The sequence below is a fragment of the Aplysia californica genome, unplaced genomic scaffold, assembly GCF_000002075.1.
Source record: "Aplysia californica isolate F4 #8 unplaced genomic scaffold, AplCal3.0 scaffold00028, whole genome shotgun sequence".
NCBI classification, from domain to species: Eukaryota; Metazoa; Mollusca; class Gastropoda; order Aplysiida; family Aplysiidae; genus Aplysia; species Aplysia californica.
The window spans coordinates 1,740,478-1,765,269 of record NW_004797298.1 but is presented as its reverse complement, the minus strand read 5'-3'; the positions used below and the strand labels follow the sequence as shown (position 1 = coordinate 1,765,269).

At 40.9% G+C, this 24,792-nt stretch overlaps 1 protein-coding gene across 2 annotated transcripts; it reads left to right on the top strand.

Moving 5' to 3' along the window:
• Positions 1 to 877: 877 nt before the first annotated feature.
• Positions 878 to 23,450, top strand: LOC101856949. Of its 2 annotated transcripts, none has more exons than XM_005091348.3 (8): positions 878 to 1,181; positions 7,728 to 7,830; positions 9,198 to 9,287; positions 9,606 to 9,734; positions 12,180 to 12,288; positions 13,013 to 13,098; positions 14,937 to 16,122; positions 23,056 to 23,450. In XM_005091348.3, exons 2-8 carry the CDS (start codon positions 7,729 to 7,731, stop codon positions 23,097 to 23,099), a joined length of 1,746 nt encoding a protein of 581 aa, XP_005091405.1. In that variant the 5' UTR covers positions 878 to 1,181; position 7,728; the 3' UTR covers positions 23,100 to 23,450. The 2 variants fall into 2 exon arrangements, with proteins under 2 accessions (XP_005091405.1, XP_012946161.1); XM_013090707.2 differs by lacking the exon at positions 878 to 1,181 and adding an exon at positions 7,568 to 7,590.
• Positions 23,451 to 24,792: the final 1,342 nt, after the last annotated feature.

Below are 24,792 nucleotides of genomic sequence, written 5' to 3'. Positions count from 1 at the left end.
ATAATTATTGTAAAAAACACTCACATGATGTACATAAAAAAAATAGATGGTTATTGACACGAACATTTAATAATCAAATTCATGAGAATTGCAGTTGACATTGAAACGATCAATAGTTTCAACTTATGTAAATTTTCCATGCTGACCCCCCCAAAAAAAACACACACAAAAACAACACAAAACAAAACAAAACAACAACAACAACAAAAGAAACCCCCAAAAGAACCATTTTTCTTTATACACTATAACCTACCTAGACCTTAACAAATCGGTACAACTGACACTCCCCCACCCACACTACTCACTCATAATAATCACATCTACAACTACAAGGCTATTATTATTAGTCTGGCTTCAACTTCTCAAGTAATGAAGTTGCCACCCACCACTGGTAATAGCAAAGATAGTACATAACAAGATGGGCCACTCAGCCAAAAAAGTGTCCGCAGGAAGTGCGCTCTTTGCTTCAGATGGCGCTGCAGTCTGTTTTGAAGCTCTCTTTCGTTTTTCCAGAAGAAGAATAGGAATAGCACCCCCTGCGTGCGCAGATCGACTGCTGTTCATCAGCAGTTCAAGTTCGTTCAGTGTGGAGTTTTAGTTTTTTAAAATTTTAATGACCTCTCGCCTTTCATTCTAAAGTCAAATTAAACGAAGAAAACAATCACCCTTTCCTCCGGAAGAGGTTTTTTGCCAGCGTAATCATTTAAAATTTCGAAATTTATCCCAAAACTTGCTAGTTTCACTTTGATTTTTAAAACTCAAGTAGGGTAACTCTGTTCGCAAAAGGTGCACTTTTGTGAAGAGGGCGCCACCACATTTTGAGGATACTTTTTTAATTGGCTCAAAGAGAGAAGTGGCCCCTCTTGTTATGTAGACTCTTTGGTAATAGTAATACAGTCATGTACTTCCGGGAGTCCGGGAGGTAGGCCCACCAGAGAGTTTACAGTAATACTATTAGATCTACTGTAAACCCTCTCTGGGCCTACTCTTGTCTACATTCACCGAACTCCGGTGAAAGATTTTAAGTCACCCACCAGCGATAAAATTATGCCTGTTGCCTGTTGCAGCAATGGTGGTAGAAGAACCAAAACATAAAAGCGGCAAATGTGAAAATGCAGAAATTGTATCTCACGTTAAACTGTGAACGTGGGCGAAATTCTATATTATCCACCTAATCGGAGGTAAGTGAAACAGGTATCAGTGCTAGATCTAATCTACGAGAAATGAACGAGTTATGACGAATATTGTCTCAAAACTCACCAAAGAACGTCCCGTATTTTGTTTTTTAAAAATAAAGTGTACCAAAAATTAATTGATTAAAAAATCCGTAACTTTTTTGTTTATTGATGGATTTCAAAAATTCAAAAAGTTCCATGCTCTGTCAAGATAGGGCTACAAAATGCACCTATTTGCAAACACTTTCTGGCAAAAAAGGTTTTTCGTGGTCATTGCTAGTATGTTTTTAACTCATTCGCTACGTATTATTTTCGGCTTGTGGACGAATTTTTTTCGGGAGGGCGAAATGAGATGATGACTAGTGGGCAGTTAAAAGGTCTTTGGGGCCACAAATTCAAATAAATATCAATGTATTATACCAATATTTTCAGTATGGTTTGTAGAATACATCTCTCTGTAATGTTTATTTATGTATTTTTCAACTTTTGTTCCTTTGCGCTTTTTCGGTAGTTCCCACCCCCCTTATTTGATAGAGCCTGACCTACATCTAGATCTATATACGTTTGATTCGCGGCAAGCTAAGATGTCAAACCTAACAACTGCAAAACATTAAATTGTGGTAAAATTCAGGGGGGCATGCCCCCCTGAAACCCCCTACCTTGTTTTTATTCGGTCAGGGGGGCAAGCCCCCCTGAAACCCCCCTACTCTTGGCTTGGGGCCAAAACCGGCGAATAACAAATGCGGGGTGGGAACTACCGAAAAAGCGCCTGTTCCTGTAAGAGGCGATTATGCAACGCAATTTTGATAGGATGCGGATAAAATTTGAAAATAAAAAAATTTATAATCTTTGGAGAAACTCAAAAAATATGTTTGCACCTAGTCAAATGATACATCAAAATAACCATAAATGAATATAGAATTGGAAAATATTGAAAAGTTTGCTGTTATTTACATACATTCCATAATATTTGTACATGTGGATCATAACATCCGATATATTGAAAAAAAAAAAAAAAATTTTATAATCTTGAAAAACGATCACAAACAGGAAAAAACCCACTCGTATCTTATATGGAATTATTCAGAATTGCATTTGGAATAAGCCTATGTCTTGAGAGGCACTTTTTGTGCAATTTTATCAAAAAGTAGTGATTTTGGTGAGAAAAAAATATTTTGACAATTTAGATCTAGCACTCAAAAATATTGATTTCTCAATAACAGTGCATTGGCAATATGAACCCAATCGTATCAATATTATAAAAAAGAGTCCAACATTTTTTTAGTGGGCAAAATGATAGATTTTGTTGTGTAAAATTACTAAGACTGGTGTCCGGGCTATAATTTTGGCATCGCGATAAAACAAAGTCGAATAAACTACGAAATCGCGTTTCAAAACTGAATCTAAATTTCCGATGTTCTGGAAATACTTGACCTGGAAGTCAACATTATATTATGACCTTTATTTTAACATGGATATGTGGATTGGAATAGAATCTAAGCTAAAATTGAAGATCGGTTCTCGAGCCGCCGGGGGCGGCTTAGTGTACTGACGGCACTTGAGCCGCGCCGCCCCCCACGGCTCGGCGTAGCGAATGAGTTAAAAATAATAGCCTTTTAACTGAAAGCTGTTTCATGAAATAACGTTAGTAATATTTTTAGTGTAATGTTAGAATTTTGGCATTTGTTTACAACACAAAAAACATGTGCTATCCCTTGCAGAACCCACGATTATATTTTTAAGGAACGCAGTGCCTTGACCCTAGGCATATTTTTTTTCTTAATTTTGATTGGTTTTAAAATAAAGTAAAATTTTCCATTACAGAACCAATAAATTAATACTGTAGCAACAAAAGCTGACTTTATTTGCTCAAAAGATATGGTTTTCCCCCAAATCAACAATAGTCGCCTCCCGCGCTCGAGAGCTGGCCCACCCGCTGGCAATTTTAGTCACAGTAACAGGAGTCCTGTGATGCCCAAAATGAAAAAACCGGGTGAGAATAGTAGGCTGTCGTCAATTTTATTCTCACCCCGTGTGAGAATAATATCCAGTTTATCCTCACCCCTGGTGAGAATAATCACTTGTGTTAAAGAATACTCAAAAGTTTTGATTTTTTACTTTTTATTTTATAAAATGCGTTTTTATACAAAATTAGCCTACACACACGTCTTTTTATTTATATCTCTGAGGGGGGTAAACTCCCACTGCCACTAGTTTTTGCAGGATGACTAAATGCAAAAATATTTATAAGTTAATGCCAAGATCGATCAGTCTTGTTATTTCGCAGTACCTTTTGACGGTATTTTCAAATGAAGTATAGTATAGTCCGGGAACGTTGCCCCAACCACAACTGAAGTATCTGATTCAGACATTTAAAAATCTCTAGCTCTAGAAATTGAATTCGATGCAAAAAAAATGCTTCTCTTCCCAGTCCTCGCAGAATGGCAGAGAATGAAAGGTGACGCCTAAATCTCGCAAATAACCAAAAATTAAAACAGAGTGTTTACGTACTCGGTAACCTGGCACGTAGTCTCAGTATCTACACACACGGTAACCGGGCACCTAGTCTCACCAAGACTCAGTTTCTACGTACACGGTAACCGGGCACATAGTCTCAGTATCTATGTGTACACGGTTACCGGAACGAAAATAAATCAATATTTGTCCTGTGCTGCCACTTGCTGAAAAAAAAAGAAAGTCATACTAGCGTCTTGTCGAGCTCGCCATGGTGACCGGTCAATGAACCTGCACGTGTGCATCACATTGTGAGTACCGGTTGGTGTCACCAAAGTTCATTCAAAGTCTTTGCGCTGCGAAGTATAGGGCTTCGGGATGGGGGATTATTGATTTTTTTTAAGGCACAGTCGGGGGAGGGGATGGGCATGAAGGCAACAACGGATGACAAAAACTGAACTTGGAGTCTGAACTGCCCAGTTACCCTCCTACTTGACACTGAGACTACATGCCCGGTTGCCGGTTACCGTGTACGTAGATATTGAGGCTACATGCCCGGTACGTAGATACTCCGAAATTAAATAATATCGAGAACGGAAACCGTTTGGATAAATAGAGTTCAAGTTTATTTTCCCGAACGTTCGCAGAAATAGTCACTTCGTTTTTTGTATCGAAGTCAATTTCTGGAGCTAGATCTAGATCTAGAGATTTTTAAGTGTCTGAATATTCAGATACTTCAATTGTGGTTCGGGCAACGTTCCCGGACTATACTTCATTTGAAAATGCCTTCAAAAGGTACTGCGAGAAAACAAGAGCTCGACATTGGCAGAAACCTATTTTGTATTTAGTCACACCTGAAAAAAAGACTAAAATCCTTTATATGTAGACCCCCAAAAAATGAAATCCCTTCACGCCCTGCCCCGTTCACTCCTTGCACACACACACACACCCACACGTGCGTGCTCGGGCCACTCCATTCGCAAATTATCAACAAATCTCGAGAACGGAATCCGTTCGGAGAAATAGAGTTCAATTTTATTTTTCCGAGCGTTAGGAAAAATAGAGCCAGCTTAGATCAAAACAAGTGAACCTATTCTGGTGAGGAGGAGTTATTCTAATTCTAATCATGTATGAAATCCTGATAAAAGTAAAATAGACCTCTCACTGTCTTCGGCAATTGCCAAAAGAAATAACCCATGTCTTGCTATTCTCACCCCCTCGTTTTACCGGAAATGACTATCAGGGCTGAGGTTAGCGGGCATGACCCTGGCCCTGGGGGGGGATCTGGGCTGATGCTCCACAGCATCATGTTCGTCACTGTTCGTGTCCGAATAGTCACAGTCAGGGTTGTCAGTTTGTTGGAGCCAAATCCCAGAAATTTGGCTCTTTTCGATCGTGTCTGGCCCGGAGAATTTAATTTGGCTCCAAATATTCAAGAAGAAAGGGAATGGAGAGGCAAGAAAAAAAAGTAAAAGAAAGAATTTTTAAAAAAATGAAAGTGAAGAAAAGAGCTTCGATTGCTTAAAATTATTAAACTAGTTAACGCGATTGAACACCCTCGCCCATTTTGGTCTGAATAATTTACAGCCTTTCTACCGTCGTGCAAGAGCATTTTAAATTGTCTCGTGCTTGTGTCTCGTTACGTTTGTATACGCTCTCTGTTCCTTGAACCATAATTGTGTGCAGGCAGAGAGTGAGAGGCCTGCCGGCCTGCCATCGTTAAGTGTGTAAACAACGAATGGTCTGGCCGGCGGCCGGTCCCACATCTGGCTCAGTAACGTCGGTAGTGAGCCTTTTTTTAAAACCGGAGAGGCAAAAAATGTTTTTACATTATTATCTCATGCCCACACCGGGGTGGGAGCTATTCTCACCAGGGGGGTGGGGGAGGGGAGAATAGTGAGACATGTGTTATTCTCACCCTGAAGGTGGCTTTGCTAAAAAGTTAATTTGACATCGAAGTAGTTGTAAAGGGATGTGCCCGAGCTGCTGTCAGCTGCAGCGGCTTACCAGCACAGCGGTTCCGACCGCGAACCGCTGGGAGCGGCTTGTCAGAGATAGTTTACCATTCCAGGAAATTACTGAGCTCTGCTTCTACTTCTACTCAGTCTACTAAGTTGGTCAAGTAATCCTACACACCCTGCCCTGTGCAAAAGCACAGATTTTTTCAATTCAAATTGCACACCTGTGTCATCTATCATCTGTAATGTACTGTTTGCCGAATGAGTTAAGTTGCCATGTAGACCCTAGCGTAGCCTATATGACAACATTTGATTCCACAGTCCAGCGCTTGATGTAGATCTATAGTCTATGTCAAGACTAGTTATTTATAATAGGCCTAATAATGGCTAATAAATAGTAGGGCCTATCTATCCCTTACTATTGATCAGTAGCCGAGGCCAAGGAAAAAAACAACATGTGGTGACACGCTTATATCTCTACTGATGTGTCCCCCCCCCCCCCCCCCCCCAGACACACTCACACACAGATTATGCCACATGTGCTGGCCGCCAGTCTGACCTGGACACACGCTACCGCTAAGAAGTCATGTATGAGGGTGTGCGTGCTAACAACACGTTTGTTGGTATAAAAGAAGGTGGCTGATTGGTCGCATAAATATCAAATTTAAAAGATATAATTGACTAAGTGAATGATAATGATTTGGTTCCTGATGCAGACATGCCATGGATGGTTTCCAGGAATAAATAAGGTTTGAGGAGAAAAATGAACAAACGAAGCCACGTCAGCAGAGGCTGTTCATCATGTAAACGACTACGATGAATCCGAGCTCGCTCATTTATCACAACATGTTCATTGTATCTGAGTTGTTTTTATTGATTTTTATGAATATAAGAAAAGGCAAACGGGGTATCCAACTCCTTTCATTGCATCCGAGTTAGTTGAATCCGAGTTCCAGTGGATGGACTAGACTAAAATAATTAATAAATTAGCTTTTGGTATTTTAATTTATCTTAAAATAAATTTAAGTCTGTCCACCCTGAGTAGAGTTTTCACATCTTAAAACTAAAACCCTGGTATCGTATAAGGCTAATTAGAACTTAGTGACAGGACATTTATATAAATATGCCCAACAAACTCCCCTTGAGACCGTGACTAAAGTTTTTTGCTTCAAGTTGCCCATATATTTCTTTTTGGTAGAGGTCAACATTTGCTCTTGGACAATTTCTGCAATAGATAGAATTCAAAGAAAAATTTTCATCACAACTGAATATCTCGACCACACATATATTAATCAACCAATTTCTTATTTCTTCCTCTGTGCAAGATTCAAGATTGCTGATTTCTGTTTTCACCTACATTTCTGGTCACTTGTGATTTAAATACTGGGTGCCCATTGTGGGTCAGGCCAGGTCACTTCAGCTTCACTAGTACATATTTCGCCCCCCCCCCTTCCCCGTCTCCTGTCAAATTGGACAAGAATAGAATAACTGAACGGTATGTGGAGTTGTTGCACACTAAACTTACTACAGCTCACAAAACAGCCATTTTCCTTCGAAGATGACTTCAAGTTCAAGTGCCAACTACCACATTTTGTGCTTGCTGTGTTGAGAAGTTCTTGAATTTGAATCTTACGGACATGGGAAATTATGCCGATAGCTTTCAAGATCTATCAATATCAGCTTCTTCAAATCTACACTGTCCATTACCACATTTCACATGTATGCTATACGCATCCAATTGTTTGACTTGCGACCTTGAAAAACAAAATAAAAATGTGTTTGTTTTTAAAAGTCACTATCAAATTTGGTTGAATTGTCCTACATACTACATTGGTAGCTTTTGCCCCTCTATTTAGAAAAATCTGGCTGGCCCTGAGTCAATTAAACTGAATTCGATTGGCAGTGTGCTCTGGGTTTTATTAAACCAATTGTTCCTATTCACTCTTGTGACTGGAAGGGTTGCAGTTTTCTAAGTCATGGAATCCAGTTGCTTGCATGTCAAGGTGGGTTCCTGTACAGTTTGAAGAAGAGATTCTTCTTGTAGAACAGGGTATTAAAATTAGAATGATTGTACATTTGTCCAAAGCTGTTGGATCATGTTTTCCACAGAAAATTTTCACAAAGTTATTGAATTTCTCAGAATGAATGCGTGCGGAGACAAGATGTCTGGACCTTCAGACGCTCATGCTGGAGGGAACAAGAGGAAGTTTCCTGGCCCTGCTGGCTTGTTAGTCTCATCATGTGTAAGTTGCTGACAAGTAAGGTCATCGTATTTTTTGGATGGATGAAGCTCTGAACGGAAACAGGTTTACTGTTTTGAAAGGAACCTTGAAACGTAACTTGGGAAAATGGAAGGTATACAATAAAGTGTGGATTGTGGATGAGCAGACCTAGAGCCAGTAATATTTTCATGGTACAGTGAAATCCTGTTATAATGAGAGGGAGGGGACTGGTGCAAAATGTCCGTTATAGCAGGATTCTCGTTATAAGGGATCCAGTAATAAATTCAAGGGAAACAATAAAGTAGGCTTTATCTATGAGTTTGGGGTTCTGTTTATTTCTTTTTGTTATCTCCCCTGATGATGATTTTGTTTCAACATGACCTCTAGGTCATACTTGATCAAAAGTCGAATCTTGTTTTTATCTCTAGCGCTAGCGATGTTGACAGCTCGGCGTTGGCAATCAGATAGAAAGGGCTCCAGGCTAACTCGCACGCTGTGTTGTCCCCCACCCCACCGCACCATGTCTGCACACGCTACACATTCACTCCATCCATCACAGCACTGTGACCTCTCCATCCCCACATCGGAGAAGTGAGAGGCATAGTAGGCCTAGGCCTAGATAATCTAGACTCAGACTAGGCAGACCTATCGCACGGTGCGTTCTGCTTGTCTGCGCATGCCACACCCTCCCCACTCATTCGCTCCAGTCGCTCTTCGTTGTTGACACACGTGGGCTCTCCCATTCTTTGTTTCGCTAGTTCACCAAGTTTCTCAACTTGCGAGGTTTTACATTATGTATAATTGGCCTATGCACTGTGCACAGCAGCAGCAATATTCCGCTATAACCGACTCCAGTGTTTGTCTGATTGCACTATAGCGGTATTTTATTTACAAAGATAAAGAAGAGAAAAAAAAACAGGGTTTTAGAATAGTGTCTTTATAACAGACTTCTCTTTATTTCAGGACTCGTTATAACTGGACTCCACTGTAGTTGTAATCAATGCGATTTGATTTTCAAATCTGCTGTTATTATGAATTTGCTGTTCTAACCCTTGAGCTCATAGTTTCACTTAAATTGTTTTGTTTTACTCCTCAAATTGTTCAAAAGCTGATGTTAATGTAATTGTTAACACACTAGAATTCATGAAATTTATGTGATATTTAGTATTAGATCATCAACTGTCCATTACTTCATTATAAAATGTATGTAATGTGTCAGACCTAGTTATTTTTAAAGTGAAATCGGACATCATATGTGCTATCTTTTCTGGGTGACATGAGAATGAATATAATTTATTCTTAGGGCATTGGATGAATCTTTGCCATCTCAGATGTCGATAGATGAGAGAATTTATTTTCATTTGTCACATATCTAATTGTCCTGACAGATTATGGATACGCCCTCAAAGTCTCTAAGATCTGACATACAACATGCCAGCTTCACAAGCATGAGCACAGCTGAAGTGAGGTCACGAGAGGTGAGCCACAGGCATGTGTACTTTTGAGAGAATATACACATACATCTTATACTTCATGTCTATCTTGAGAGCCTTGATTTACGTCTATCTTATTTCATTGCATATTGTATTATTATTTGACTTCAGAAAACGTTTCAGTGAATTTTGTAACTTGTTCAGTTTGTGCCTGATTTATTGATTTATCGAATGCGTCTTCATGTCTCCCTGGTTTTGAAACACATCATGTACCTGGAAGGGAGGGAGGTTGTTTTTTTTCTTTTGCATCTCATGTGGTCTGAATACCTCCAAAGCTCCAAGTGCTTTTGATTTTGTCCACAGAGAGAAAGTTTGTCTCAAGTGTCTTCGGATCTTGTTTCTTGTCCTGCATGGAAGGCATTGCTCTACGATCTGGGGACAGATGCTCAAGCCACCATTTCCAAATTCGGTATTAGGACAATGTTGTTAAAGGTTGGTGATTTTTTTAGCTTTTGGAGCATTTCAGATTTGCTGCATGCCACAGGTATGAAGTCATGTTACTTATTGACTGTATTTAACAAGCAGACTCATTATAGTGGGCCCCGGTTATGACAAGACTGCCAGGATTCAAATTGAAATCAGATCCCTATTATAGCTAAACCCTATTGCAGAAGAGGATCAAGTTTACCCACACACATACTCTGTAACTAATGATTAACAAATGAGGTCATTTTCAATGCACAGATTACCTACTGCCAATTTATCAGTAATTTTTCCTACCTTTTTTTTTCTTCTCATCTCTATCTTTCTTTTTCTAGTATCTTAGTCTCATAACAATTGACAAGAGATATTTTAAAATGCATGGGTAATACTAATAATTGCATTTATATACCGCGTTCCCATGCTCTTCGACATGCTCTGTGTACTTGACAACTTTTTGTAATTGAATAGTTGTCACTGTTAAGTAAAAGAACACACTCATAGATCTGCAGTAGATCTCGCACCCTATCCCTACTTTTCATTCAGTCATTTATTACTATTGCAAGTCTCACCATCCCTTAGGGAGACAATGTGATGATGTGGTTATGTGATAATTCTTTTAGAATAAATCTAATCTGTCCTCAGAGAAATTTGGGTTGCGCGCGCAACTTTTGCCCTCAGCGCAACTTTCGCGCAACTTTTACCATTTTCGTGAATTCGCGAAATTTAGCCAATTTCCCGCAAAATTTGGAAAAATAATAATAGAATTTCATTATAAACACCGAAATTTTCTTCCACGACTAAAAATAACAACGCCAAGGGGGACAATTCGCCCCTTTGCAATACGGGGTGCCCGCCACCGCCCAGTGACTCGGGCCGGGTCAGGTTGGGTCGGTATGATTGCCCGACTCGTGGCCTGAAAACAACGTGTTTGTTTTGAAACAACGAGTCGGACGCGATCGACTTGTGCCACGATAGCCGCTTTGCATCATCAATCTGGCGAGCAAACCGACACAATAGTCTTGTTTGGACTGAATCATCTTCTAGTCTAGCTAGATCTAGATTTAGATGACATATTATCTAGATCTAGAGTAAATCAATCGTAAACACGGTCGTCTGATTATTTAGCTTGCTTGGTTCCGTAGCACCAGGTAGATAGATCTAGATCTGGTATAAAAATTTGTGAAAGACTTTAAATCTTAGGCTAGGAGGCTAGATTCTAGATTTAGACATGGATCGATTCATCCAGAAAACCCCTAAAGGGGACGTTCAAATAATACCATCTTACGTCTGGAAAGGAGGGGGGGGGGGAGCCTTTGACATCTGTAAAAGTAAAGGGTAAGAACGGGGGGTGGGGGGGGGGGGGGGGGGGGGGGGGTTGAACCAATTTACACTTTTGTTAGGTGAAAAAATAATCAAGGAAAATATAATTTATGACAACGTAATTTTTTTTCAAAATAACATAAAAAGAGAGTTACTACACTACATGTATTCACTCAGAGTAAGTTCAAGCAGTAAGCACTGCATTGTGGCGATGGACCTCGAGTGGCAAGCACGATATATAATAATAATATGTCATCTCGCCCTTTATACTCTGGTAGATGTCTGTGCTACATGACATGTTGATCTAGTCTAATTTTAATTACACCGGTGCGGTTAAAGTCATAAAATGACGCCGTAAGTTTTTGTGGAAAAGTTCCGCTTGTACCGTATTTAATTATTATGTGTAAGCATGTTTTGCATGAATACTATAATAATTTAAAAGTAAAGCGCATAGAAGTGTGATTGTTGTAACACGGATTTGCACAATATAAATGTCATATTATTAAAAGCGAATAATATAACGTAATATTACGGGATTCGGGTGTGGGGAGGGGGGCAGGAAAGTTTAAAAGAAAGTGTAAGATTATATTTGAACAGCCCCAAAACCACCCTGGTCACTCCTGCCCAACGTCAGCGAGTTGTTTTTACCCTTTTACCTGACACACGTATTTTGTACACCATGCAACCTCCATGCAGTGGAGTTTTTTTTTTCTTTTTTTTTTCTGGTAAACATTCACATTTAACTTCTGATTTCGATCTAACAAAACTCATATTGGTTACCTTTGATTGCAATGAACATAGCAACAATGTATTCCAATAGTTCCGTGACATTGTTTTAGCTATACAATACACGTCTTGCAACTTTTCTTGCAACTTTTGCTAATTTCTCTTGCAACTTTTTGCAACTTTTTCTATTTTCAAATGCAACTTTCTCTGAGGACAGTCTAATATAGGGTTGATACCCTGGTTTAAAGCCAAATATGCGTTAAATTACAAATTCCCTGGCAAAGAGCTGGTATACGTCGTGTTATGACTGTATCCTGATATAGAAATCACATATGTTCCAATTTCCTCTCTTATTGTGCTGTAAATCCGTGCCTGTTGTTAATTTGTCGGGTGTGTTGTGCTTTTCAGGCCCAGCGAAGACTCCTGCCCAAGGGGAAGATTCCACTTATTGTGGGCCTCGTTGACAGTCTGGACATGCAGGGCCGTGATGCGCAGGTGGTGATCCGAGACTCCTCCGGTAGGCCCTGCTTCTCTTTTGCTTGTGATGCTGGAGGAGAGTACCCTCCACCACAATCTATGTGTGTGTCTTTTGCCTCAATTATGGGGATGTTGTATAACTGTATGGCTTATGGTGTGTGGTGATGATGTTGTTCTGTTTTATTGCTTATTGTGTTCAGTGATAATGATGTATAGGTTATGGTGTGTAGTAAAGATATTGTATAGCATGCATGCGCAAATGTGTCCCAGTCGTGGGCCAGAATACGCGATTTCAAGTATCTGGTGGGCCAGAGAAGGAGTAAATTGGGTGAAATCGGTTGAAATGCCCAATTTCTCAAAAGTGAGCATATATGTCAGGCAAGGATATTTCCTAAGATAAGATATTAGATCTATTTGCTTCCAGATGGGCTGCAAACTATTAATTCTGATTTTCAAGATGAAGTTTTGTTTTTAGGAATGATCAACTCACCATGGGCCATATTTGTTATTAATATTACTGGGTTGACTTACTCGAGGTTTAGACTGAAATTTTTCCCTAGCTTGATTTGGCCCATGGGCTGTAGTTTGCCCTTGCCTGATGTATAACGTATGGTAGTGAGGATAGTGTATAGTTTATGGTGTGTTATAATGATATTCAATGATTTGGGTGTTTGTTAATGATGATTTTGTAATGGTGAGTAGTGATGATGTTGCACATGTGTGGCACACTGTGTTCTGATGCTAGTTTTTCTGCTGTTTTTCAGGGAAAATGCACGGATGTCTACATCGAGATTTGTTCAAAGATTCTTTAGGTGCTATTGAAGCTGGCTGTGTGGTTGTGCTGAGGCAGGTCAGAAAAAGAAAGCTTTTATGCTTTCGTGTCATTTGTGATACTGTTGTGCAGAATTTATCCACACATTTTTTTGGGTCCTAGTTTGCTTTTGATTTGATTAACAGGATTTTCATTTTGAAGATGTGCCCTCGCCAGTGACTTTGGCAAATGTTTATAAACGTGTTGTGCTTTTGATCTTTAGTGTAGGAAAAATATGAGCGAAATGGGGTCAAAATAACTGTCAGGTGAAGTCCAATTGAACATCAGTGTAATAAGAGCCTTTATGGAATCAACACTCTCACAGTGATCACCCCCCCCTGTCAAGTGTGCACTTCCCCAGGACGCACCTATGACTTAATTAATATCATGCTGAACTGCTCTACAGATGTCCCTGGATGAAATGGCTTTCTGTCTACTTGGTCCTGTTTCTTAACTCACTGACTTCGGTTCCCGTCACAGGTACGGGGCGGGTGGCCGGTTCGTAAGTAGGGATCCCGTACCCCTGACGGGATGGACTTTGCGATTTTGTTCCGTATCTTGTGCTCCAGTCATATGTACGGGAACGGACTCCAGTGCTAGTTTTGCCACTTGTTTTGTTTCGTGCCGAGTTTGGCGGAAGTTTCGTTTTAACTTTTTAAGTAATTGAAGGTGAAGGACAGTCACCTCATCTGGGGTTGACCTTACCAGAACTCGCGGAACTCGCGCTATGTTTTTTTCTATACAGCTGGTAATAATCCGACAGTCGCGTCGAAGTAACGGTCGCATGAACAAGAATCACATAATTTCGCTGTTTTCGATACTCCTGTTCGTTTTGCCAGTTCTAGTGACTCAGGATATGATGTGTCTGATAGTTAGGACCCTGGATATGTATCCAAACACGGCCCGAGTCGTAGTTTTAGGGCTAGATCTAGCACAAGTACTGGTGTTGTTGTTCGCGTGACGAAATCACAACTTCGTTCCCTACATCTGTCTCATGTTATTCAGTGTGTGGGTCTGAATAAACGTACAGACCAGCTTTTATATTTTCTCCAAACACTCGCACATGGATACAAATCAAAACAGAACACTTTGAACTTTTATTTTTGTTGTTGTGAATTTCATTCTATCTGTCACGTCTCTGGAGATTTTTCGAAAAATCAAATTCATGCCAATTTTGAAACAATCATAAGAATTAAAGTATTAGACCTAGACGACTTAAATTTTTTGCAATAGATTAAGTGTGAAAGTGACTTCACTGTTTCAAAAAATAATTACAATAGGGTAATTCTGAGAGTTGTGGTGGCCAGTACTCAGCGCTAGTGACTGGTGAAAGGGGCCAGTAGTCAGTGAGTTAAAAGGTTTTACAGTGTTAACAGAGTGTTTACACCTATGTCCTTTCTTACACTTTCCCATTATTGTTATGAAGTCTACTCTGTGGTCAGTGATAAGTATGGAATCTACACTCCTTCAGGCTGCTCTGATTACTCAGTTATTATCATGTTGAATCCCCAACAGGGCATTTTTGAACTTAGGTTATTTGAAGATTTTTTAAGGCTTTCCACTTACTTAGCTTGGTTTAAATGGTGATGGAGGACCTTCCCCTTAAATAACTTTACTGTAAATGAAGCTGTGTTAACCCCACACCATACTGGACACTCTCCAAGTGGTCTTTCTTTGCACCTATATGAAATCTACTCTTGCCTGGTGGTCAGTCATAATTACCTTTATGGAATTCTCTGTGTCCCAGTTCTAATAGTCTTAATGTATGGTCATGTTTGAAAGTTGTGCGTGGCTGAGGTATACATGATGACTTTCTAAGAGTGTCTTTTCCTTAAGAAGTGTCTATATGTAGAATATTTTTTTGTTTTGTTTTGCAGGTGAGTGTTATCAACCCATCCCCTCGCACGTTCTACCTAAACATCACCCCTGGCAACGTGGTTTTTGTCTATGCTCCTGACAGCGAAGGGGCCCGTGTTGATAAGACCCTGTGGGAAGGTTCTCCTTTGAGAACGGTAGACTCAAATGCTTCAGATTCTGACAGCAGTAAGAAATGTTCGCTTGTGGAGCTTGTTAGAGAATGTGAGAAAGAACTGAGAGACTCACCCAGTCTTCCGCTCCGGTCTAGACAATGTACGCCAGCCTCATCCTCCTCCTCATTCCAGTCTTCCCCAATGTTCCACCCTCGAAACAAAGACAACCATTCATCTCCATTCAGGTCTCCTATGTTTCTGCCAAGAAAGGAAACACCCTCATTGCTCATGTCAAGTTCTCCAAAATCACCTGCGGTTCCCTGCCCAAGATTTCCTCTTGTGGCCAAAGAAGCAAGTGTTGCTGCAAAGTCTTTATCCTCTCTGATTACATCTTCCGTTACTCCGTGGCACAGAACTGGTTCCCCTGTCACTGCTCCCCGTGGTGTTCCTTTGTCTGCGGGTCTGCCCAGCTGTGATGCGGATGTCTCGTCTTTCCTAGAGGACAATGATGATGAGGAGCTACTGCTGCTTTGTGACAGCCCCGTCGTGGATGCTGCTGCTGCTGCTGCTATTACTACCACCACTGAAAAGAGCCACGTAGCTGCAGCCCGCGACAGTGCTGTTGTCTCTTCTTGTAGCTATGGCTCTGGTTCAAGACTGGATTCCTCTGCTCTATCATTGATTTCGTGTGTGTCAAACTCGGTGAGAACGTCCATCTCTACTGGCTTGGGTACAATGTTGTCGACAGGTGCAGGCCGTGCTGACCTCAGGTTCCCTGTAAAGGAACCGCACAGAGAGGAGATGACACTCAAGTCCCCCACCACCTGTGGTGCAGACATCGTCACCAGTGCCTATCCTCCCAAAGAGTTTCAACAGTCTTTATCGCTACATGGGAAAGCTTGTGGAGAGTTGTCTGCTCGTGGAGGCCCGGGCTCTAACGTGACTGGGCTCTTGAAGTCTTCGCTGCAGACAGCTGTGGGGGGAGACTCGGAGGACATGAAGCGAGATGGGAGGGTGGAGCTGGGAAAAGATGTACAATGGTCTGTGGCCCTCAAGACGTCTGCTCCTGCCGGTGAGGACTTCTGGGACAATGGTATGGATTTATAAGAATTTGTTCCCTTTTTTTTAAAAGAACGTATGGGGTCAGAAAAAAACAAAACAAGACAAACTCAGGCAGACTGACTGGAATGGAACAAATTGATCTGTATTAACAAAGTAATGCATGGGGATGCGAGGGTGATAAATTACTTTTCCTAGGAAATGAATTAGGAGGTATAGGAAAAAGTAACAAGTGCTTTTCTCAGGTAAAAGAAAAAGTACCATTCAGAAGCTAAATAAATAGAGCACAACTTATTGGGCAGTGCTAGAAAAGCAGTGAAATATTTTTGGGCCCGAAATATTAGTCATCCTTGCAGCTTGGTTCATCCTATGGGGGCAAGGATTTCATTTCATGTGCTGCAGGGAAACTTCTAAAAATGAAGCAAAAGTAGAACTTTCACAAGTATGAGGTCTGCCTCGAAAGTAACTTTCCTCGTTCTGTAAAATCAACCTTTTTTATTTTACAGACATGCATGAAATTTTAAACAGAAACATGTCCTCTGTGCAATACACATAGCTGCCACTTTCCCGCTAAATAGCGGAAACTCCGCTTCATCTAGCTTTTCCCGCAACTTTCCTCCTTCCTCTGCTGGACCGCTTTTGGTCGCAAATTTCATACTTTTTTTTTCCCCGCGGAAAACACCGAACCAGAAGAGAGACGAAAACGCGGCTTGCGCATGTCCGCCCGTAGCTTTCTACTTCCGTTCTTCTAGGCCCAGCGCTAGTTTCACATTGTTTATTGTTGTGGAGCAGCACAGTGTCGATCGGGCATCGGGACGTTAGCGCGCCGAGTTGTCATTGAAATTGGCGGATATTCGAGAGAAATTGTTTCAGAATGCAAAAATAAAAGGAGCTGGAATGAGAAAGAAGCAGCCAGTGTGCGACTTGAAAAGTTCATTAGAAAATTGAACTAGCAGTTTTTTGCGAAAGAAATCGCGCCCCGCGGCTCTCCTGTACAATTGCGGTCACGATTGTTTACATGACGGCTGTTGTGGCTGCTGCGGAAGTGAATCTAGATCTAGAAAATCTATCTCTAGATATAATCTAGATCTACACATATTTAGATATATGTCTAGATCTAGATTAGATAGCCTAGGCTATAATTTTAATTCAGTTTAGATCTCTAAATAAGAAACACACTACAGGGGCACTAAGTGCAAACGGGACCGCAATTGGACAGGAGTGCCTGCATCCTTGATCCGATACTGCTCTACGTCTATGTATGTACTAGTTTAAAGTGAAAGAAATCTCTTTATGAGACACCAGCTGGCAAAAAACACTGGATTTTTAGTCACAAAGTCCAAACTGTGTCAAATTGACTCGAATGCTTGTTAGTCAACTTACTGCCTTTATGGGGTTTTTTTTTTTTTTTTGTCAAATACATTTTAATTCAGTTGCCTATGGTTAACAATATGACAGTTTTCCCTTCCAAAACTGTAGGCTAGATTTCCCAGTATAATATATTGCCTCTGGATCTCACTGGTTTCGGAGAGCGCGCGTACGCCTTCGCGTGAATTTCCTCCTTTTTAAAAATTTCTGAGTGGCAGCTATGAATACAAAAACTGTTGATCTCAATGTAATTTTTCATCTGATTCAAATCAGGTTCTGCGCGAGCCACTTTGCTTATTTTGATACGCTGATTCCGAAGATGAAATAAATTTTTAGCGGTGCTAATTATTTTAAAAATTCTGCATGCTAAGTTTAATCCCGCACGGCGGCAAACTTCAAAGGGATTTTGCGTCACAGCTTACCTCTCCCAATTCTATCCGGAGTGGGGCGGGGACTCAAAACACTTTCTCCACTTGTATATATCTCCCTTGTCTGATCCAGGCTTGACTACGGCCTTCAAGTCTACGAATCGGCAAAACCTCACATCCTAAAAATGCTAGACCCAGTGCAAAACCAAGGAATCCGCCTCGCTCTGGGGGCTTTCCACTCATCTCCGATGGAGAGCCTCCAGGCCGAGGCAAACTTACCATCACTTGCATTCAGATGCACACAACTCTTACTACAATACGCAATTAAACAGAGCTCAACACCAGAGAACTCAGCACCCGACTGCATTTTCAAAACAAACCCAGACACAATAAACAAATTCCTGAACAATGAAAAACTCATCAAACCCTTTCGGCCTCAGAATCCCTGAGGACCTCAAAAACATACACTTTTCCAAACAAGACATCCAACAATGTGTTTTCCCCGACCTCCCTCTGTGGCACCTCACCAAGGCAAAAGGAGACTTGCAGCTGACCACACACGACAAAGCAAGCACAAATACCAAAACATTTATAGCAAAATACCCCGGTGCGGAGCTTATCTTCACAGATGGCTCCAAACAGGAGTCTGGTGTGGGTGCCACAGCCCTATCTTCAAACAGTACACACCAGAGGAAACTCCATCCCGAAGCCTCCATTTTCTCTGCGGAGGCCACTGCCATTGACATGGCACTGGACTCTGTAGAAAATTCTCCAAACAAATCTTTCCTTATCCTTTCTGACTCTTTGTCTTGCATCACGTCACTTACGAACTACTCGCTCCTACACCCAAAAATAGTTGGTCTACAACAAAAAATACACACCTTGACTGAAACCGAGAAAAGTATCGTGTTCGCATAGATACCTAGCCATGTGGGCATCCGATTAAACGAGCAGGTAGATTACCTGGCAAAGGTATCCTTATCCCTTCTGTTGGGATCAACAACGAACACTCTCCCTCAGACTGACTTTAATAAATAAAGTCAAAAAGTACACCTCCAGTCTGTGGGAGACCCACTGGAAAAAACAAATAAATAATAAACTTCACAACAATAAACCCAAACTGGGACCGCGAAACCCTTCGGGCCTCTCCACAAAAGACGGAGTCATTTTTACATGATTACGCATTGGACATACGGCCCTGACACATAAATACCTCCTTCAGGGAGATTAAAAAGCCATTCTGTTGCGGATGCGACTCAGATTTTACCATTAGACACATTTTAACCGAATGTCTAGACTTCTGAGAGACCTGAAGGAAATATTTTAGATGCAAAAAATTTCAAGATCTGTTTTTCATCGTTGTTCCCAACAGAATTTTGGATTTTATGGTGGCCATTGGCCTTTTATGGGAAATTATAAAATTAAATTAAATTATAAAAAATGTTTCTGTAATTTAGGAAAGTTGTTTTAGATTGAAAATATATTGACACAAAATTTAGTATTTTAACATTTTAAAATCTAACTATTGACACGAGCCCAGCCGTACAGCCGCGCGCTCATATGACCTTATGCAGTTGCAAGCACAGTAAAACCCCGTACTAAACTAAAAACTCCCAATCCTGATTTTGCGGCGTTTGTGGTTGGGGGGGGGGGGGGGGGGGATTGCGGGCGGCGCTGATCGTGATGCGAGACGCACAGTATGTGACCTCACCTCCTGGTGTCACTCCCAGTACCGGTATGAGTACTGGCGGTTCTCGACACCCAGTTCCGGGAAAGGACCGGCACTGGGTTTCACTGGTACCGCCCAGCACTGCTTCCCAGTGCCAGGAGTCCAGAAGTTCAGTGATCTCTCAAGCAGTGTGCACAAGCATGTTGTCATGACAAAAGACTTCTTGCTGAAGCAGACCTGGTTGCTTTCTTCTGACTGCTGGCCTTAACTTTGTTTGAAGAACCATCTTAATAATACAGTAGTCTCCGCCTAAGATCCCGGTGCTCGGGAACAAGGAAATGCGGGATCTTAGACGAATGGCCAGGGGGAAGAATCCACAGTAACTCATGGTCAGGTCCAACATCTGTACAATGATTACCCCTTACTTTAAAATGAACTGACGTGACTCCTGGGCTCTAAAAGTTTTTTTCAGAAGTCAGTATTTCCTTTTTTTGTTTTTGTTTGGGGGCGGGAGTGGGGCTTTTTTAAAAGGAAATACTGTGTCGGGTAGGAACCAGTTAGCTTTGAGCAATTCCCCCCCCACCAAAAATGTATTGCTTTCCATCTCTAACGGAGTTCCCTGCCCATGTCATGATGCATCATAAATCATTGTGTTGTGACCACACCGACCAAATTTTTAAAAAATGAAAGGCAGGTTCACTGCCAACAAATGGCCCCATTACGCTGAGGCGATCAGACAGTCCACGATTGTGGGTGCCAATCTGTCTAGGAAGTTAGAGCGCAAAACTGAAAGACGTGAGCGATGGTCGGGAAAACGTAAGCGTCTACGTGTTCACGATTTGATCGAATACAGTCTGACGCTTATTTGTAGGCCCTCCACACCTAGTGTGTGATGTAAGATCAGGTGGACGGCTCAGGTGATCGGGGAAAGCAAGGCATCGACAGCATTCATGAGAGTGGATGATCCGTGACGCGACGGACCTTACAATGATTGCACATTTTCGCTACTTGGTTGATCAGCTGAGCGCGCACAGGTTTCTTTTTCTTTTTGTTCTTAAATAAAGAAGACAAAAACTAAATTATGACCTGAAAAGCGGGATCTTAACCGAATGTAGCTCCTTCAGTGCGGGATCTTCGAGGAACCGGGCCCTTAAGCAGTGGGATCTTAGGCGGAGATAACTGTACTAATAAATAGCTTTTATGCTGCTCATTTCCATTTTCTAAAAATGTTCAATGCGCATTACATTTATAAAAATATCACACCTTAAAAATTAATGGACATATGTGTACCTAAAACATAGTATTATGCTATATATGTTTATTTGTATAAACATTTCTATGAGAAAAATAGTCGTGCATTGAGCCTGGCAATGCATTCGCTAAAAATATAGAATGCAACAAAGACTCACGAATGGTCTTGTGCCAGTTAGCATTGACCATTATGCCAGTGGGGACTAGCCAGTTTAAAACACATGGGGATAACTTGAGAATGACAGATGTACGCCATTGGCCGATATTTTTAGTAACAGCCATCTTGTTTGACGTCATTGAGGGATTCCCACTTTGTTGTCGTTCACGGTGGCAACACGACTGCAAAGCTCTATTGCAGTATTTTTAAAGCCTGTAGCCTACAGTGGGATGGTGGCGGAGTGGTTAGTGCGCATGTTTCTAAAGCAGAAAGTCCAGGTTCGAGCCTCGGTTCGGCCACAGATTTTTTTTTCCGCCCCCCTCCTGCCCACCCACCTGTAATGGGTACCTGACTTCGAGTTGGGAAAGTAAAAGCAGGACTAATTTTTAAAAAGTATATAAGTATGAGAAAACTGAAAAAGCATGTGATGTCGTGACTTTGATGGATTTAAAAAACATGGGGGGGGAAATCCGTGGCTTAACTGAGGCTTGAACCTGGACTTTCCGCTTTGGAGACAAGCGCACTAACCACTCCGTCACCACGCCACTGTAGGCTACAGGCTTTAAAAACACTGCAATAGTGCTCTGCAGTGGAGTTGCCACCGTGAACGACAACAAAGTGGGAATCCCTCAATGACGTCAAACAAGATGGCTATTGCTATAAATATCGGCCAATGGCGTACATCTGTCGTTCTCAAGTTATCCACATGTGTTTAAAACCGCACTGTTATGATTGAAAAACATGGTGTGCATCACATTCAAAGCTCCTTGCTTGCCACAAGCTTTCTTGGCTTGTAGCGATCCTGGGTTTCTCTAGTCTGCTGATTATCTTTTCTGTTCTGAATCCCATGAATACGCCCTTGTTTTGTCACCTGTTATATTTCTTCTATAAAAAAAAATATTGTATATCCTTTTATTCCATGCTCATGCGACTTTCGTTTGGTCCCCAAAATAAAAAATAGTATCCCCACCAGGGCAGTGCAACTGAATGAAGTTGTCTTTCGGCCATTCCCAAAGGGGGGATAATAACATGTTCTTATGCACAGTAGAAATGTAAATTGGCTGTTATCCATGTCATGCTCATACTGTGCCGGAACAACATAGGGGGAACTGCTGCTTTTTCTTTCCACATCCTCACTATCGTCATTTTTCTTCTACTTCTTTGGTATGTTTGTCACTCTCTTGTTAACTGCAATTTCCGGGGTGCCTTGATAGTCGAAGCAGACTTTATGCTGTTGAGGCTTAAAAGGTGAGCAGAGTAAGCCTAATTCCCCGTTTGGACTTCTCTGTGGCATCCTCCCCTTGACGCTCATATGACCTCATGCAGTTACGAGTACTGTTATACCTTACTAAAATAAAGAAAAATGGTTCTGCGATTTCAAGATGAGGACATTGTGCTTGAAACAAAATAGTGCGCCAAAGACTCCAGTAAAATGCTTGACCGTTGGGTATTTAAGATGGAAAAGTGCTTTGAGATCAACGATTGTTATGTTGAATTGAAAACATGTTTCTGTAGGTATGTTGTACAAAAACTGTTGCTTTTACATAAGAGGGAAACTTAATTTTGGGACAGACCTCGTTGAACATTATTCCATTATAATAATAAATAATAAATAGCATTTGTATAGCGCATATCCCCGCTCAACAGCAGGCTCTATGCGCTTTACACTATATTATTACCCCAGCAGACCATAGAACACTCCGAAACATTCTCAACTTCCCGGGAAGCATACAGTGCAAGCAGCTGATTAAGCGCTCAAACACTAACAAACTGACAAGATCTTTCGCTGTCTATAGCCGGGTACCCATTCCCACCTGGGTGAAGTGAGGAAAATTCGTGTAAAGTGCCTTTCCCAAGGACACAACGTCGAACCCCTGATGGGATTCGAACCCATGACCTTACGGTTGCGAGTCCGAGAGCCTAACCACTAGGCCACCGACGCCACCATTGCAACGCATTGTTGAAAGTGGCACACAAAGTCGTCGTTTATAAATCGTTGTCTTGCACTTTTCTAATAACACACAAACACCTTTCTGGAAAAACAATGGTGAATGCATTGCTTACGTCTCACTCAGATCAAACTCACTGCTTGTATAACACTGTTTAACTCATTTGATACACTGAGTAACTCTTGGCGTTTTTTTTATTCTCCAGAACTTTCGGAGGAACTATTGTCTCAGCTGTCTGAAGACTTTTGATGGAAGATGATGAGAAGAAATGCTAGTGAGAAAAGGTTTTTTTAAACTCACTTTGTATCCATATCCAGCCTCTGTTGATGGAACGCCTCTCTTAACTGAGTCAAAACCACTGTTGGATGGACACGTCTGAGTTATTTTGCTCCAAAGCGTTTTGTAGCTAATGCTTTGAGAATTGCACTGTATGCAAGTTTGTGGGATTCGTGTGCTTCTTTTTGTAAAAAAAATGGACTCAGACTGACAAAGTTAATGTTCACCCATAACATGAGTGTTGGATTCATCTTTCAGCTTTGCATTTATATAAATATATTTACCTAATGCTAGGGCCCTGTTCTGAAAATCACCCCACGTCCCAAAGAGAAAAGGCTCAGCTTTCGAAGAACTATCCATTTAAAAACACATTTCTGTATGGATTTCCAAGGATACACAAGTTTTGGAAGTCACCAAACTTTGGCGGCCATTATATGCTTATTTGTGTCACGACACGATGGAATCAGGCGCTCGTAAATTTTTGGGCAAATGGAGTTATTGGTATCAACTTAAAGGTTATTCAGTTGCCTTGCTTTCGATGAAAAAAATATCCATTATACTGAATAGAAGTCGAGATATTTGCGATTAAAGGGGGTGGGGTCGCCTTTGTTTCAGAAGTAAAATTAGAGAGAAAATGGTCGCCAAAGTTTGGTGACTTCAACTTCAATAGCTTTAGAGTCCTTGGAAACTGCAAACATATACAATTTTTGTGCCATTAATCAACGTTTTCCATAAAATCCACACATAAAAGTTTTTCGTATGGACATACAAGTTGTTGAGCCAAAAAGATAAAATTCGAAAAAAGTGTCCAAATTGGCCGAAAAATGCTGATTTTTCAGATTTCAGTATTTTGACGGGCGCCGGATCTCACCTCTTTGCATCACATTTTACTTGACACAAGCTGCAAAATGTAGGATTAAGTTTCAGTTGAAATAACAGGCAATGTTTCAAGGACAATCCCTATTTTCTGGTTGGTCAAGGATGGTTCACCGACATCTGAGGTGTAGTCACTTCGCTGTTGCACTCAGGAGACCTGAGTTCGATTCCTAAGTGGGGAGAAAATTTTTATTATCTTGGTCTTTCTGTTGGCATGTTGTATCCCTTTCAGCCCAGGTTGGCCGGCCTCCTAAATGATCTAGATTTTAAAGAAACAAAAGGATGGTATGGTCCTCTGATCAGTTCTTGTTCTGTCTTCATGTTTTTCTTCATCCTCACCATCTGACTCAACATATCTAAATCGTCGTTAGTATCAGACTTCTCCATCTGGCTTTAGGTAATTTAATCCTTCGCTTAATTGTTACATTATGATAACCATAATATATAGGTAGAAGATAGCCATTATGGAAGAAATCTATAATAATAATAATATCTAGTTTCAGGCTTAACCAGGGGTATTCAAGTTTAAGCAATCAGTGAAAAATGTGACAGATTCAAACAATTGTAAATTTCTTTCTAGGAAAATAAAAATATCTGTAGAATCCAGAAAATCTCATCAAACCAAAAAACATTATAAAGCTGACTACTTTTACAATTATTATGGTCTGTTTGTCATTTGATGAGTGGGTTTTTCCTTTCTTACTGGCTCAACTTGTACGACTTTCTTTCGTAAAATAAACCTAATACGAAAGATTTTATATTTTTGTATGAGAGATCGAGCTGAGAGTGA